The sequence below is a fragment of the Oncorhynchus mykiss genome, chromosome 3 (assembly GCF_013265735.2).
Source record: "Oncorhynchus mykiss isolate Arlee chromosome 3, USDA_OmykA_1.1, whole genome shotgun sequence".
Lineage (NCBI taxonomy): Eukaryota > Metazoa > Chordata > Actinopteri > Salmoniformes > Salmonidae > Oncorhynchus > Oncorhynchus mykiss.
In genome coordinates this window covers 37,814,488-37,832,181 of record NC_048567.1, presented here as the reverse complement: position 1 = coordinate 37,832,181, position 17,694 = coordinate 37,814,488, and the positions used below count along the sequence as shown (strand labels likewise).

At 38.5% G+C, this 17,694-nt stretch overlaps 1 protein-coding gene across 4 annotated transcripts in view; it reads left to right on the top strand.

Annotated features, from left to right (window-relative positions):
- Window positions 1–17,473, top strand: part of LOC110519943 (dachshund homolog 1) — a 248,048-nt gene extending 230,575 nt beyond the window's left edge. For all 4 annotated transcript variants that reach the window (XM_036974003.1, XM_036974002.1, XM_036974001.1 and 1 more), the window contains 4 exons: window positions 7,621–7,768; window positions 8,500–8,643; window positions 9,167–9,235; window positions 15,635–17,473. In XM_036974003.1, the coding sequence (XP_036829898.1) occupies window positions 7,621–7,768; window positions 8,500–8,643; window positions 9,167–9,235; window positions 15,635–15,672 (399 nt within the window). In that variant the 3' untranslated portion in view covers window positions 15,673–17,473. The remainder of the gene's footprint in view (window positions 1–7,620; window positions 7,769–8,499; window positions 8,644–9,166; window positions 9,236–15,634) is intronic.
- The last annotated feature ends 221 nt before the right edge of the window (window positions 17,474–17,694 follow it).

Here is a 17,694-nt window from a genome sequence, read left to right as displayed (position 1 = left end):
TAAAATAAATACATTTTCGAGTAAGGCTGTAACGTAGTAAAATGTGGAAAATGGGAAGGGTCTGAATACTTTCCCAATTGCACTGTATGTGGACACCCTTTCAGCCACACCCGTTGCTGACAGGTGTATTAAATCAAGCACAAATCCACGCAATCTCCACAGACAAACATTGGCAGTAGAATGGCCTCACTGAAGAGCTCAGTGACTTTCAACGTGGCACCGTCATAGGATGCATCCTTTCCAGCAAGACAGTTCGTCAAATGTCTGTCATGCTAGCGTTTCCCCGGGCAACTGTAAGTGCTGTTATTATGATGTGGAAACGTCTAGGAGCAACAACGGCTCAGCCGCGAAGTGGTAGACCACACAAGCTCACAGAACGGGACCAAGTGCTGAAGCACTGAACTCGTGCTGAACTCGTCTGTCCTCGGTTGCAACACTCACTTCTGAATTCCAAACTGCCTCTGGAAGCAACATCAGCACAATAATTGTTAATCGGGAGCTTGTTGAAATGGGCTTCCATGGCCGAGCAGCCGCACACAAGCCTAAGATCATCATGCGCAATGCCAAGCGTTGGCTGGAGTGGTTTAAATCTCGCCGCCATCGGACCTGTTCTCTGGAGTGATTAATCACACTTCACTATCTGGCAGTCCAATAGACAAATCTGAGTTTGGCGTATGCCAGGAGACGCTACCTGTCCCAATGCATAGTGCCAACTGTTTGGTGGAGGACGAATAATGGTCTGGTGCTGTTTTTCATGGTTCGTGCTAGGCCCCTTAGTTCCAGTGAAGCGAAATCTTAACGTTAGAGCATTCAATGACATTCTAGACAATTCTGTGTTTCCAACTTTGTGGCAACAACTTGGGGAAAGCCATCCTGTTACAGCATGACAAATCCCCCAGGCACAACGTGAGTACCTGACCTCACTAATGCTCTTGTGGCCTATTGGAAGCAAGTCCCCGCAGCAATGTTCCAACATCTAGTTTAAAGCCTTCCTAGAAGAGTGGAGGCTGTTATAGCAGCAAAGGGGGGGAACCAACTCCATATTATTGCCCATGATTTTGGTATGAGATGTTCAACATTTGGTCATGTAGTGTATTTGTTTGTAGCAGGGATTTACCCTCCCCCATCTGAATTAGTGATTTTAATAGATTTGAACCTGGATTGGTTTACTCTGGCCTCTGATCTTTTGAAGAATATTTCTCTTGACATTCATCTGACTCAACTCATCTCCAAACCTACACAGGTGAATGTAAGAAACTCCTTGCTAAGAAAGTCCTTGCTGATTGACCTTATTTTTTACAAATAGCCCCCACAAGTAATTATTAAGTGTAGTCTTTGCCAACGACGTCAGTGATCACTGTTGTATAGGCAGGTTGGCTGACAACAAAAATGATGCGCGTGCATCGATGTTGCCGGAAGGCATGCGTTGTTATGATTCTGAACAGTCAGCTAGCTAGACAAGTGGGGAATCGTTGGTTGCTCATTTCAGTTTGTTGTATGTTGTTATTGATACCATCTGTTGTTTTCAGGTGTTTTGACTGATGACATGTCTGTGCTTAAATGGCTAAAATTCACTAGCTAGCTATCCAACAACTCTAAAGATGTAGTTGAGAAACAACATATGCTATTGTGAAAATGTTATTATGTTTTCAATTAACATTTGGAGACAAAATATAGTTTACATGCTGTTTACAAGTCGAACAGTCTATTTTGCTCCATAGTTGCGCACCGGTCAGTTTTGTTGCTAAACAACGAACCCGGTCTATTGCATGTATTAGAGATACAAAACAGAAACAAAATTGATCCTCGTATAATTATGAAGATACATTTTCAAATTTTCCCCAGCCATTTTTCATGATAAATATTGTTCTCATCGTTCCTCTATTAGCTGCATGCCTGACCCTGAATTATCTCTAGAACTTTTCTCATCTATTTTTATACTGTATCTCTGGCAGCCATACACAAGCCCTTTAAATGCCTTAGAGGTAAAATAGAACAAATCCATGGTTCTCCATAGAACTTTCAGATCTCATTATGATTAGAAATCAGGCCTGGACCAAAGTTAGAAAAACTGCCTTGATAGCTGATTGGCAGCATTTCAGGCAATTGAAAAATACAGTAGATTTTCCTCAATTAAGAAAGCTAAATCAATCTACATTCTACGTTTTATCACAGACTCTGCTGGGGATCCGTCAACATTTTGTAAATCAGTTAATGCACGGAAGTGTGGAAATTCCTCTCCTGACCTGCCTAAGCAAGTCAGACTCTGGCATCATTACTGAGAAGAATGAGATAAGTGATGGTTTTAATCAGTATTGGCAGGCTTTTTATTTGAAAGCAATGGTGGTTTAATTGACTCTGGGAGAGGGAAGAGCAGTCGACTGATGACTGCTCTTCCCTCTCCCAGCCTCCTATTTCGGGTGCTATCCCCAGGGATTAGAAGGCAGCCCACGTGCTCCCTCTCCAGAAAGGTGGTGACCCCTCCGACCAAAATAATGATCCCCTATATCAAAGCAAAAATTGTAGAATCACTAATCAACAGTCAACTTAGATCCTTCCTAGCTATGAAATGTATTCTAAATGTTCACCCGTCTGGTTTCAGGCCGGGTCATAGCAGCATCTCTGCTGCAACTTTGGTGTTAAATTATGTGGTAAGGGGTATGGATAGGATGAACTACTGTGCTGCTGCTATTGACTTATCGAAGGCTTTCGATACTGTTGACCACTCATTATTGATTCCTGATTCTGCAATCAGCATCAGGTGTAATTGATTTGGAAATTACTTGACAGACAGGACACAATGTGTTTTTTCTGATGGTGTTGATTCAGATTTCCTTGATACTACGAATGGTGTTCCACAGGGATCGAGTTTAGGTCCTGTACGTTTTACTGTCTAACAATGTTGGTCTATCTGCAAAACATTGAAAATGGCGCCGATAGGTAGGGCAGCCGTGTTTCTAGCCCCCAGGCAATAATTTGGTTTACAAGCATTTCGCTACACCCGTAATAACATCTGCTAAATACGTGTATGTGACCAATAAAATTGGATTTGATTTGAAATGAGAACATATATCTTTATGCTTTTGCCCCCACGGTTGACCAGGCTCTTTCGAAGTTTCAATCTGCCTTCAAAGGCAAATTCTTTGTTGAACTGAAATGGGAATTTAACGCAGGTAAAAGCAGGTACAGTATATGTTACTCTCCAAAATCACATAAAAATGTAACTAATGATTTATGCATATGTGCATTGGATGGTGTCCTCATTGACCGTGTCCCTGCTTATAAATATCTGGGTATCTGAATTGACAAAAAGTAATTTTTCAAAAAGCATGTTGATGAGTTTAAGAAATTAAGAATTCAAATGGGCTTATTTTATAAGATTAGGTCATGCCTTTCATTAAATAGCAGAAGACAAATCATTGAGTCGACATTCATACCGGTCATACCGGTTATAGACTATGGCTTTATTGTATATATCTCTCAAACTCATCTCTGGACCTCGAAGCCTGTTCCACTGCATTTTTTCATTGTTCCCCTCTAATAAGGACTGATTTATACCTGGGACACCAGGTGTGTGCAGCTAATTATCAGGTAGAACAGAAAACCAGCAGAGTAAGAGAGTAAGAGTTGAATACCCCTGGTATATACAGTAAGAATGGTACTGCTTATATATTGAAGCCATTGGATGCAATTTATCATAGTTTATCATGACTTCACACACAACAATGAACTGAGCCACTTAAAGAAATTCTCTCATGACTCTGCTATAGAGGGCTTACAGTTGACGTACGACACCTTGACGTACGACACCTTCTTAGCATAGACAATGCAATTGTTGTGGTAGTCTTAGGCAAGCCATCTTCATTATCACAGTGTCACCTCCAAGTGCCACTCAGACCTTATGGGAGAAAGTATCTGGCATTTAACTTGGTAGTAGTAGTAATAGTTTTGTGTATGTTTTAAACTAAGCATCCCATCATCTCCTGCTTCCAGACATTTCACCGCATAGATTACAAGGGTTGTATTTGCTCCAAACAGTTTAATGTCAGCACACGGCATGTACAACATTGAGTAAATTATTAGCCTCATATACATTGACTACTGGTATCGTTTTTAAATTGAAACATAAAGGCGACAATATGTAAACAATGTGTTAGTTAAGTTAATTTTATCCTTCAGATGCACAATGTTAAGAGGTGCATTGCAAATGCCCATAAGGCTAATGCCTATGGCTGCATTGGCTTTGCATACCATTATCATTTGCAAAATGGGTTCACATGGCTGATATCCTGAAAAAAATTGACAATCAAATAGAGCTTAAACTTATCCAGAATCTTAAATCTCAGTGGAAAAATAAACGTTTCAGCACAAACAAATGTTTGTGCATGAATATGCGATTCTCCTATTATTTTGTGTGCTTTGTGTGTCTGTAGATGTATCGTTTTCTTGGGCCTAAAAGCATATTCATGTTTAAAGTACTATCCGCTGCAAAATTAAGATGGTACAATTGAGCACATAAACGTCCATTATAAAACTGAACAAACAGGTAAGTAATGTTCATTTGAGAATACAACACAGACAAATTAGAAAGATTCCCTTCCCCTCTTTATTGCAGGATTGTGAGCTGTGATTAATCAACATTGACACTAGTCAATCCTGAATAGTAGTTTTAAGTGAACAATTAAAACAAGTTTAAACACTTCACTTCAAAGAATCAAGTGTACACATAAGCTAGCTCACATGTAAAGGTTAGACATTTTAGTAACAAGTAGGCTATTATTAGTAAAGCATAATCTCAGGTTAACAAAAACAAGTAAATGCCATTGTCCAACCTCGCTCCACTGATAATAGTAGACAACAAACTTAACTGGAAGAAGAACTCTCACAGTGTTTACAAAAAATAAAAATCCAGACTACTTTTAAAGGAAGCTTAGATATTTTTATGTATGTTACAAAGGCTTTGCATGTTCTATAGCAGTGTCCTGGTGAGTGTAGTGACCTATGCTATTGTGTGCTGGAAAGGGAATTCAACTAAGGAGGACTTAAACAAGCTTGACTAAATTATCAAGAAAGCCAGTGCTACAATTGGCTGCAGCCTGGAATCAATGCAGGACTTTCTCATAAAAGTCTGCAAGGAAAAACACACATGGACAATGACACCCACCCACTCCACAGCACTCTAATGCAACACAGGAGCAGCTTCAGTAGCAGGTTCATACTGCCCAGAAGTTCCACAGAGAGGTTTAGACCGTCATTTTTACCCACAGCCATGAGGCTTTTTAACGAGTGTAATTGATCAACGTTTTTTATGAGGTCTTCCTATTTAACAATGTATAACAATGTATTTGTTGTTGCTTATCATGTTGGTCATTGTTGCATGTCCTGTTCCTGTAAGTCATTGATGATGTATGCTGTGATAAAACAATTTCTCAAATTGGGATTAATAAAGTAATACTCTACTCTCTACTCTACTCAAAACACACTATGCTTTATTACGGGCCTCTGCAATCACTGCATTCTCTATCCGAAAGTAGGCTGGCCCTCTCTGAAGTCTCGTAGATTTAGGTTTACATTTGGCATTTTAGTCATTTAGAGGACGCTCTTATCCGGAGTGACTTACAGTTAGTGGATTCATCTTAAGATAGCTCGGTGGCAAAACCACATATCACAGTCATAGTAAGTACATTTTTCCTCAATAAAGTAGCTTTCAGCAAAGTCAGATTGATGCATTGCACTCTTTTTGTTTATAAAGCCCTCCTGCATAAACTGCCACCTTACCATACTTCATTGTTAACTTATTAACTTGTTTGAAATACCACACATGGTCTTAGGGGTGGCTAACTCTGGAGATCCCTGGTTTCTTTTTTTTTGCACATTGCTTGTGGAATGGTCTCCAAGGCTCTCTAAAGTTGGATGAATTGGTGCCTTTAGGGCAATTCAAAAGGCTGATTGAGGACCTTTTTACTGAAAAACGTGATTGTTTTCTATGATTGTGTATTGATGTGGATATTGATGTGTATAGTGAGGTGTGTAGTGTATATTAATCAGTGGCAGTCGGTGCTGTTTAAGATTAGGGAGAACAATTGTTTTTTTTATGAGCATGGCCTTATTTCTATTACAGCATATTGTATGACTGTCATTCATATCCCATTCACACAGCTCAATGTAACATTGATAGGTTTAGGCTACTAGATGATACTCACATTTTCCCTATACCCATCATGAGATAGCTACAACCTAGCCTACAAGTTAAAGTTTATAACGTAGGTGTACAGGTCGAGAGACACATAGGAGTAATCAAACTGACACATTCAATAATGTAATCATTATTCTAAACAGATCTGTTTTGCAACGAAAATGAGAGTTTCTATTTGACAAATCCAGGCAGGTCCTTCCCCGTTACGTTTGCTTCTGTTTAAGAAACATTTTGCAATAGAATCGGCAGAATGAATACACCCCTGGTTAGCCCCACACACAGTTCACTTTCATAGCAGCCACATTCAGCATCATCTCTGGACTCGTTCTATAATTTATTATCGCATCTACGTGCTTTCCTGCTCTCACTTTTTTTATTTCGCTTGAGGACTTTAGTGCACAACACAATAGCTGTCTGTGACCAAGGACAAAAACATCTCCTAGCCAAACCTTAATACCATAACCGCTAACAGCCTACATCGTTGTCACCATATCAACGTTATAGTCAACAACTAGAACTAATGTGTTAGTAAACCCACAATCCATGTGTACAATTACGCAGTACAGTGTACAACAAGCTGTTTAACAGTTACACTGGCAGGCTTATCTTGACTTGGAAGAGTTGCAGAGTTGGATAGCCTTAGCCAGCTAGCTAACATGAATAGCATTATTCTCTGTTTTGAGTCAGGTTGTTGAGTAACGTTAGGCTAAATTTGCTGCATTAGCTAAGTAAGTGAAAGTTAAACTAAGAAGAGGCAAACATTTTTACGAAGATTAAACTAGCTCGCTCTCTCTCTCTCTCTCGCTTCTCCTTAATTTTTGAAGATATGTATTTGTTCAAAACTGTTTAACCTATTGCCTTTCTCATTGAGTCAACTACTCACAACACCCAATGCACTGCAGTGCTAGCTAGCTGTACCTTATGCTTTCAGTAATAGATTAATTCTCTGATCCTTTGATTGGGTGGACAACATGTTAGTTCATACAGCAAGAGCTCTGATAGGTTGGAAAAAGTCATCCAGAAGTCATCATAATTACTGTGTAAGTTTATTGAGGGGGTGAGAACCATGTACCTCCTAGGTTTTGAATTGTCAATGTACCCAGAGGAGGACAGAAAATAGCTTTGCTACCTTAGAGGGTGTTGTTGAGGCTAATGTATACCATTGCTAAACAGTGTGTTTTAATCCGTTTTTTGGTGACGTGAATATATTTAGTATAGTTTTATTTTAAAAGGATAACTTTTTTTAGGGTTTCACTATTTCAAATTGTGTGTGGTTGTGTGTGTCCATGTTTGCATGCGTGTATTTGTACTCATACATGTCTTTGTGTGTGTATGTGTGTGTTTGTGCAAATGTGTGTGTGTGTGTGTGTGTGTGTGTGTGTGTGTGTTTGTACTAACTGATGTGTGTGTGTGTATGTGTGCAGGGCCTGCTGAAGGTTGCGATTGACAACGCACGGGCCCAAGAGAAGCAGGTGCAGCTGGAGAAGACGGAACTAAAGATGGAGCTGTTCAGGGAAAGAGAGCTCCGGGAGACCCTGGAGAAACAGCTCGCTATCGAACAGAAGAACAGAGGTACGGACTGAGAGAGAGTGCGTGTGTGAGAGTGCGTGTGTACAGAGGTATGCATGCTTCAAAGCTCATTAAAACACTTTAACACACACATCTAAATAATGAAAACGGTCAAACATACATAAGAAAACTGCCGTGTGTTTCTGTGCAACCGCTTCCAATGAACCACTTAGTATTGTCCCCCACCACTGCGAGAGATCAGCTAATTATGGACACATATTGAATTATCAAAATGAATGATTCATCATCATTCTAAACAAAAGTGACACAAATAACACTTAAGTTAACACACTTGTGTTATTTAAAGCGCTGCACAAGTTTAATAAAATACTCTATTATTTAATGAGCCAATTACATAAAACTATTTTCTAAGTCCCTCTAGCAGTTTGCTGCTTTGAATTCAATATAGTTTGCTAAGAATTCAGGCAAGTCTAATTTCCAGCATGAGCCAGCCTAAGTGTCCTCAATCTCCCTTTGACATCAATTAATGATTTTGAGTGAACATTCCATGTTAAAATTTTGGCTTGAATGTTACCTCAAACTCAGTTTCAACTCTGTTGTTTGCCACATGTTTCTGCCCTGTAGTTTGGTCAAGTTTCGCTTGTCTTTTACCACAATGGCCACTTGCCAAGTCTTTGGAAATATCAATTTATTCCTAATTGACTTGCTTGGATAGAAAAGGTTTAAATAAAAGTAAGTTGATATAGTTGTCCTTTTCTTTCTTTTCCCCGCAGCAATAATCCAGAAGCGCTTGAAGAAGGAGAAGAAGGCAAAGAGGAAACTTCAGGAGGCTCTGGAGTACGAGTCCAAGAGGAGGGAGCAGGCTGAGCAGTTCCTCAAACAGCCCTCACCCTCAGAAGGCCTGCGCTCACTCAATGGTTAGTTGTGTTTTTAATTAAATGTTTATGTTACACTCTACTTAAAAATGTATCAATCTTTATTTAAAGTGCATTTAAAATCGCAACACACTTTACAGTGAAACAAAAAAGAATGGAGGAGATAAAATAAACAGACAGCAACAATAAAGTAAAAATAGTGTCTAGAATAAAACAAACAAAAAAAGTTTGTTAATGTATCCATATGCTTTTTGTATGTATTTCACTGTTTGCAGAATATACATTTGCTACTTGGGGATCAGCCTTAGCTAAAAACAAAATAGATTTCAGTTACATGTTGTGGTAACAACTCACATAGTGTTACTGAGTTCTTTACATTCTGGAAGTAAGAGTAAGTTAAATCATGATGCAGCAGGGCATCTGACTGTGGAATCATCTAACGTCTTATTGTATCAGTTGTTTTTCACTTATAGCCAATTGAGTTTTTCAATTCAAACTTTTAGTGTGGCTGCTCCATTTGAAGGATGTTTAACAGCAGTTATGTTCTATCTCTCTGCTCTCCCAGACTCACTGACCCCAGAGATGGAGAGTGACCGCAGTGCTGGAAGAACAGATGCTGAGAGGACAATACAAGGTACATGAACCTGAGGAGAAGATAAATCTCTCTCTTGCTCACTCTCTCTCCCTGTTTCACTCCCTCTCTTTCACTCGCTCTCTCACTTTCACCCTCTCTCGCCAATATCTCACTTCATCTCTCTATTTATCATTCTTCTTCTTTCTGTCAATCTATTAGTCTGTCTGTACCCCCCCCCCCCCCCCCCTCACACCTTCTCTATTTGAGCATTAGTGTAACTAACAGCTTGCCAACTGGGGCACAGCACTGGGTCAAGATTGCATTGGCCTTCAACAGACATAATAGCAGTATTTTATTACAGGGAGTGAAGTATGGCACTCACATATGCCATGAACAGTTTGGATTGACTGTTTAGAACAGTTTGCCATGAACAGTTTGGATTGACTGTTTAGATTTTAACAAGCAGCAAGGTTTTTGTGTACAGTGCCTTGCGAAAGTATTCGGCCCCCTTGAACTTTGCGACCTTTTGCCACATTATTCATGTCTTACTACTCAAAAGTCGTCTTTATTCTTGCTCTAAAAACCCCTGTGGCTTATTTTTCAAATTGTCATGTTTCATTTCTAAATGTCCACGCAAGAGTGAAGGTTTACCGTGAGAGAGTAATGGTTAATGTGATTGGATGTTAATTATTTGACTCGGCTACCTGTATTTGACATTGTGTTGTTATTTCGCTGAACACTAGATGGTTGAATTTTATTTTAGGCAGTGAAACGAGGCTACTCACCCAAATGTATAGCCCCGTTGGAAAATATAAATGTACTGTTTGAAAATGTGAAGAATTTTTTAACTAAAAAATCTATATACACTACCATTCAAAAAATCAGCACAACAGTTTTCAGCTGTGCTAACATAATTTGCAAAGGGTTTTCTGATGATCAATTAGCCTTTTAAACTTGGATTAGCTAACACAACGTGCCATTGGAACACCGGAGTGATGGTTGCTGATAATGGGCCTCTGTACAACTATGTAGATATTTCATAAAAATCTGTCGTTTACAACATTAACAATGTCTACACTGTATTTCTGATCATTTTATGTTATTTTAATGGACAAAGCAATGTTTTTCTTTTAAAAACAAGGACATTTTTAAGTGACCCCAAACCTTTGAATGGTAGTGTGTGTATATATGTATATATATATTTTTTTTACATGTGTATCACATTTTTATATGACGTACCCCCGACGGAATTGCACTTACCCCTGGGGGTACTCGTACCCCAGTTTGGGACTACCTGATATAGACGATATCGCCATAGTCAATTAGCGGAATGACTTTTGAAAGAATCTTTATTTTTTTATTTTTTTACTAATTAACGAAAGACAGGACCTGTTCCTATAGAAGAAGCCTATTTGAATTATTAATTTCTTAACTAACAGTATCAATTTTATGAACAGGCTTCTCTGCCTGGATCTGAATGAATGTTACAGTAAACTAGGTTTAAAGTGCAATCAGAGGATATATAATACTACATTGAAACTATCAGCACGCATAAGTCAATTTCAGTGACAGGTAGGTATGCGTGTCTGTGTATATGCACCCATGTGGGTACTGTACGTGCATAGTGTATTTGACTTGTTTGTTTACCTCTTAAGATCCACTTTATTTTATGTATAAGTCCTGTAACAATATGTGCATTTCAATGGCTTGTTTGTTTGCCTTGTGGGGTTTCATGGAGGAAGGAGGGGGTGGTGATAACTTCTGAAGACTATCCAACGTCTGGGGCTGCATCACAAATGGCACTGTATTCCCTATGTAGTGCACTACTTTTGACCATGGCGCGTTGGGCCCCCGTCAAAAGTAGTGCACTATGTAGGGAATTGGGTACCATTTGAGATGCAGCCCCAGACGGTAGTGAGTCTTCAGAAATGATCACCACCCCCTCCCTTCCTCCACGTGAGGAAGTCTGTTCACCCAAGAACACGACACCTCTCTCTTCTTCATTAGTATCATAACGTCTTCCTCTAATAATCCCCAACAGCATCTCCCCCTCCCTTTCCAACTCCTCCCTATCATCACCGCTTTATCTCTGAGAGAAGTCTCAATTTCCCCTGGAAAATACAAAGATTACACAGTAAAACGCTGTGAAATTTGAAAGATATTCATCATAGTTTTGTACCATAAGGAGGGTGGATTCTTTCATAATTAAATATCATTCAGTCAGTGGAGAGATGTGAAAAGGGTTGCTGTCCAATAAAGGTCAACCATATGTCAACATTTCACAATTTTTTTAACTTCTGGATAGAGAACAGTTATAGTCCCCCATTTCATACTAAATTAGTATATCAAGTATCCTTAATTTGAAATTGGAACATTTTTGATTTACATTAAACAGCACTTTATAATTGAATTGTTATACTGTATTAACTGGAGGCTTAACTTTTCTCACTTCCTTTTTATATTGCATTACCATTTTATTTGTATGTGATCAGAAACATAGCTTATTCATTGCAACGTAGCAACCATTACCATGGTATATTGTCATAGACACTAAAGATACGTATTTTCTCTCCTGTTCAGACACAATTTGGACATATAGCAGATGCCTTTCTCACAGTTGAATAATCTATAATTATATGATAACGATAATATAATATAATAATATATAATATGCTATGGTGTAGCTATGAAGTGTGTCATTTCTAGGGCTCATAATGTCAGTGATAATGGCCTTGAAGAATAGAATCAAGAGGAGGTTGAGTTAACACGGAACAATGTGTGCTTTTGTGAAGTTGGATCGCCATTTGTCTGCCTCCCATGTCTCCTCTGTTCTCCTCTGCTCCCAGCCTAGTATACAGTAATTACTCTCAAAGGCAAAACAATTATGTTGATAAATTACACAAGCAAAGAAGACGCGGATAAAACACCCAACCCTATCACACGGATAAAAGCCAAGAGAAATGTATGTTGTGTTTTCATCTCACAACTCAGGCTAGGGTGAGAAAGAGAGACCAAAAATTACAAGAGCATAATTTTAGAGAACTAATTATTTATATTTGTCTTTTGTCACACTTCTCTAATTCTGAGATATTAACACAATCTGTGTTCATTAATTGCTTTTGCAGTGTTTTTTAATCGGTTCCAAGAGGGAGCTCTGGCTTTTGTAGCAGCTAGCAGGCAGCCATGCTACTGGGACTGAAGCTCTCTCCTGGCTCTAACGCCATGGTGACGGAGTGCACGTAAATATCTTCCCCAGTATCTCCTCTCTGGTTCCCGCCTGCTTGCCCTTCGATGTGTTCGGCAAGTTTACATGACCCATAAAGAGACATAAAGTTATTTGTTGCGAGATTAAACATCCAAACAGTTAAAGTAAAATTCAAATTAAATGAATGAATGTCAGTGAAGCAAAAAATACCGTAATTAATGGATCCCTTAATTGTCTTCATAAAATATTTGCATGGGCATATTTAGCATAATTTACATGTATTCATTAATTTTTCAACAGAATTTTATGCTGAGAGAAGCAAAAAAAATATCTGTTTTATTTGGCATCTAATAAAATATTTATCCTCTTTTAATTAATCTTGATTTGAATACAAAAATGGATAAAGTAAAAAATAAATATGAGGCTTTCTTTCAAAAAACAATGTGTCAAGATGTCACAGATTTTTCTCACTCAAAAATGTAAATCAAGATTTGAAGTAATATTGCAAACTGGAGGCAGTGGAAGTTAATCAAAACAGAACAAACATAGAAGAAGTTCCACCAATTTATTTGCCCAAATTAAAAATGGTGTCTCAACAATTTCAGAGAGAACCTTGTGTCAAAAATGTATTTCTTAATCCTTTCCTGAACATTCAAATGTTGAGCATTGTGATGGTTTGAACACTACAATACCTGATATGTTACTTCACAACTTATCAAAGGTGATCATCAGCCACACTTTCGCCTCCCCTTACTATCGTCCCTATGAACAGTCGTGAAGGTAAAGCCGATCAGACAGACAGGCAGGCAGGCAGGCAGACATACAGACAGGCAGAGAGAGACTGACAGAGAAAGGTGATATACATGGCATCTCATGGAGGTGAATGATTTCATCCCCATCCACCCCTTCCAACCACCACCACCTTCCTCTATCCCTTTTATTTTCAGCCCTTTGCATTCACACTGTAGTTACTTTTACACATAACTCTGCAATATTGCTTGAATAGAGGCAGCCAGAGTGCAATGCCTCAGAGACCCACGGCAGTGCCGGATAATTAGCCCATGTGTTTGTCTCCCCCTCCCACATTCCCAACAAGCCTTTGCTATTTTTCCATCCAGCTTTTTATAAACATACAGCACACTGATGCATTGACGACAGAAGCCTGGGTGGTTAGGTACATGGTGCAGTGATGGTTGCTGTCCTACCATAGGCGAGAATGTGTACTAATCAAAAATGCTAATGGAGGAAGGTTGTCATTGTATTGTATTGTATTGTATTTTTTGGATAGAAACAGAAGCTTTTATGATTCATATATGGCTTAAAATATTGCCAGTGAGCCATGGGCCTTAACTTAAGAGGCCAATGTTAAATGGTTTAATAGTGAGATTACAGAATATCAATAAATGTGAATGAAGTGTTTGTGATAGTAACCAGCTAGATAGTAACCAGCTTGAATTATTTAGGTATGTCACGAGAACTCTGTAAATCTCTTGAAAGCCGCTAACAAACGTACCGTTTCTACCCCGATGTCTCTCTGTCTCGGGTCTGACATTGTGTCAAGCAGCAACATATCACTCTCCTCAAGCTGTCGCCGCTTAGTCTTTTGGTGTGCTTTTCCCTATTAAATTGAATTATTTAGGTCCACTGCAAGAGAGGGGAAAGGGCTGCTTAAAGCACAGTAATACCGGGGTAATAAAACGCCATGCTCCTGAGCTGCGCTTAACAGATGCTTTTACCAGCCCTGCATCGGAGGCAGCGCTGCTCGTTTGGGCATACCACTAAGATATGAGTGTTCCTTGAAAATGGACAAAGCTCGTTAGGTTGCAGGTGTCTGGAGATAGCATTGGAGAAGAATGACTCTGCCTTTTTAAATGAACACTCCTTCTGTACAGGATGTGTCATTCGTAAAGCGCTTTACATCATAAGTGCAATATTATGTTCAAACAAGCATGTCAGTTGAGATGTCTTAAGCACATGTGACATGCAATCGTGCAGGCAGGCAGTGTTGAATATCGCGGTTCCTCATACAATTTGCCTTTGTCAATGATTAAATATGTAGATGGTTGTATTGGCCTGGTTTTACTTCCCTATTTTAATTCATGAGACAGAGAAACACTGGCATAAGGAGTCTCTTCAACTGTTACTGCTCGATTCTGCAGTTTGTTCCAACAGATCATGCAAATCATTTAAGCAACAATTATAGACTTGACGTTGTAGGACAAACAATATTTATGTCTGTTAATCTACAATTGTGAGTGTTGATATGCTCGAGTAACATAAATTGTCCAGAAAATAGGGACATTGGAAGAGTATTGGATAAGAGTATGTTAGCAGTTGATGTTATTCCTCAATAACACAGACCCCAAAGCAAATCAGGGGGAGAAAAATATTCAATTCAAAAATAATAAATAATAGTTGTTATGCTGGGAAGTAGATGGTCGATGTTAATTCTTTCCTGTCCTCAATGATTCTCCACAGAACAAAGTGAAAGGATGTAATTTTATAACCAACAACCCTAGCCTGTAGTTGACCAATTAGAGTTTCTTGCAGTAAAATTGGGCCAATGGCCAAATAACAAGTATCCTGTTTCAGGCTCAATGTGTAAACAATTCAGACCAATGAGATCTTGCCACATGTAGGTATGAGTCCAGGACTGAAACCCCTACACAAATTCTAACCAGATGTTGAACTGAAAAAACACTACTTCAATTGATCGTTAATTCTCTATTGACCTCTAGTCCTCTGCGTTGTGTATTATCTTAAAATATTCTTACAAGTAGTCCCATGTGTGTTGGAAGATTTCAGATCGTATTTTCTGATGTTTTTCCAGATTTTGTCAAACAATGAATGTATCATTATTATTAAGTTAGTAGTCTCTTTAGACAGACAGGTTGCCTCCCATAATGTACCAATGCTCCAGCTTAAATGTCTGTAGAAGTTCCCAGCATCAGCTGGGACAGATTTGAAAATGGGAGGTGGTGACATCACCTCCGTATCCACAAAACATTTTTTGGTTACGCTTTCGAAATGTCCAAGAGAATCTGACATCCTTCCCAGGCCTAGTACTCTTGCTCCTAGGTCTTTGTTTCAGAAACTATGGAGTTAGCTTATTGTGGGGAAACCTCACACAAGCTAGCAACCAGTGTGTGTTTTTGTGGACTATAAGGATAGAGCTAAACACCATATATCCAAGTTGAGTCAGCATGGCCAGTACGCTATTGCTAATCCTTGTCTCCTTTGTATTTTTTTTTCAGATGGAAGACTGTTCTTGAAAACCACAGTGATGTACTGATAAGAAGATGATGAGGAGAGCTGAAGGGGAAAACAATCCCATGAAGATACTCAAGAGCCCTTATCCAGGCAGATTTAGTAGCAGAAACAAGTCTCGCTGCGTTTACTGTAGCAGTTCAATGGAAGTGTGTTTGGCCAAACGCCGAAGAAGGGTTGTGTCTGAATGTAGAATTAGAACACTTTTTCTTACAGATATCAACATAATATAGTAGCTAAAGCAGGTTTTGATGCATTGAGGTGGGTTGTTTTCTAAGTATAAACACATTTTTAGCACAGTAAATAATTACCAAGGGGTACACTGTTGGTAATATCTCAGATAAATTCTCAGCACTGAAGATTTTTTATACTGTATTTCAACCAGCGAGAAAGCTTTGAACATGGTCAGACTCAGAGGTTTTGTTTTGTATTTCAAGTTTAATTCCAAAATATAAAGCTTGGAAAGAACCTGTGAAAAAAATTCTAATTTATTCATATGTTGATCAAAGGAGGCGACTGAGATTTGATTTGAATGTTTTCTAAATATAAGAAAATACAATCAAGTTTCCTTTTTACTATTGTTGTATATACCAGAACTGATGATAATGATAGGATAACTCACTCTATCAATATGGTATATGTATAAAGTTAAGAGGTGGTTTTGGGTATGCAGTAGATCTATTAGGAAGACAATACTGACATTTATATGAATTTATAGTTTGTTTTTGTTTAATTTCTGAGCCATCATTCTTTAAAATACCTGCCATTTTGGTGAGAAAGCATGCAGGCATGTAAATGTTTGTCCTGGAATTATGATATTTAAATCCTATATTGTGCTGAACAAATACGTAGGGTTGATTCACTTTAGCCCAACTGATTTCGAAAATGTACACCTCAAACATTTTGCTTTCCAATAACAACTTTTGCTGTCAATAGTAACCCTTTGCAACAGGTAATACTGTTTTTTATTTGAACACTTTTTTAAAGATAGTTTCCCAGACACCTTTGTTCCTAATGTGTGGCTATTAACATGTCACATGGACTGTTGGTAATCACATATTATCACTTGGTAACGAATCTCCTCTTTCAAGACAATTTATTCAGATGTCACATACAGATAGATATAGGATCTTAATTTGACCAGTTTCCCACAGCAGGACAATAATCCTGCTGATAAAGGAAATGTGAATTATTATGTGGATTATAATGAATTGACATTTTTGTATGGGGTTGATCCATTTTTTGTTTGTGCAAATCAAGTCCAACATTTTTAAGTTTTAAACTATTTCATGCCGTGCAGGACATTTCCTGCAACAACAGGGTGATCAAATTAAGATCCTACTTGTGTACAGACAATGGACCAGCTAGAATGACTATCGGAAACAATTAACCGACCCTCTCCATTGTAGAATATTGGTATGAAAACTCAAGCAAAGTTCCCTCACAAAATCAGTGATGTACAGTATTTTAATGCAATCATGATGCAGCAAAAAGAAGACATTTTACTTTATGGAGAGATGTGCTTCATTTGTATTCAAGCTGAAGGTTGAATAGTTTTGCACATCAGGTGAGTCAACTCTTATGCAGTATGTAAAAGTTAATTCCAGAGACAGGAGCTGATTTCTGTCATGTACTGTAACAGGAACAGGCTATGTGTTTGAAAAAATGTTGGGAAAAGAGTGTCTGTCCCATGTTCACACTTTATTTTACTTTGAAAGTTTGTTGCGATGTTTATTGTTGACCTGTCGCTAATAACTTACATATAGCTACGCATAGCACACTTCATTGTACTTCAACTTTAAATAAACTTCAAATGTTGATGATAACCAATGTGAGTTAATTTAATAAATTTTGTTGCCCAAAGACTGGGCCTGATTCAATTTAACCTGCACAGTAGATACCACACCATTTTACTTTTCATTTGTACGAAACCAAAATACAGGCAGAACCTGCACCAAGGCAGAAGAAGTAGATTTGTTGATAGCGTCACAATATTTCTCTGCATGGACTATTAATATTGTAGTGACCTTAACCCAACACCTAGCGG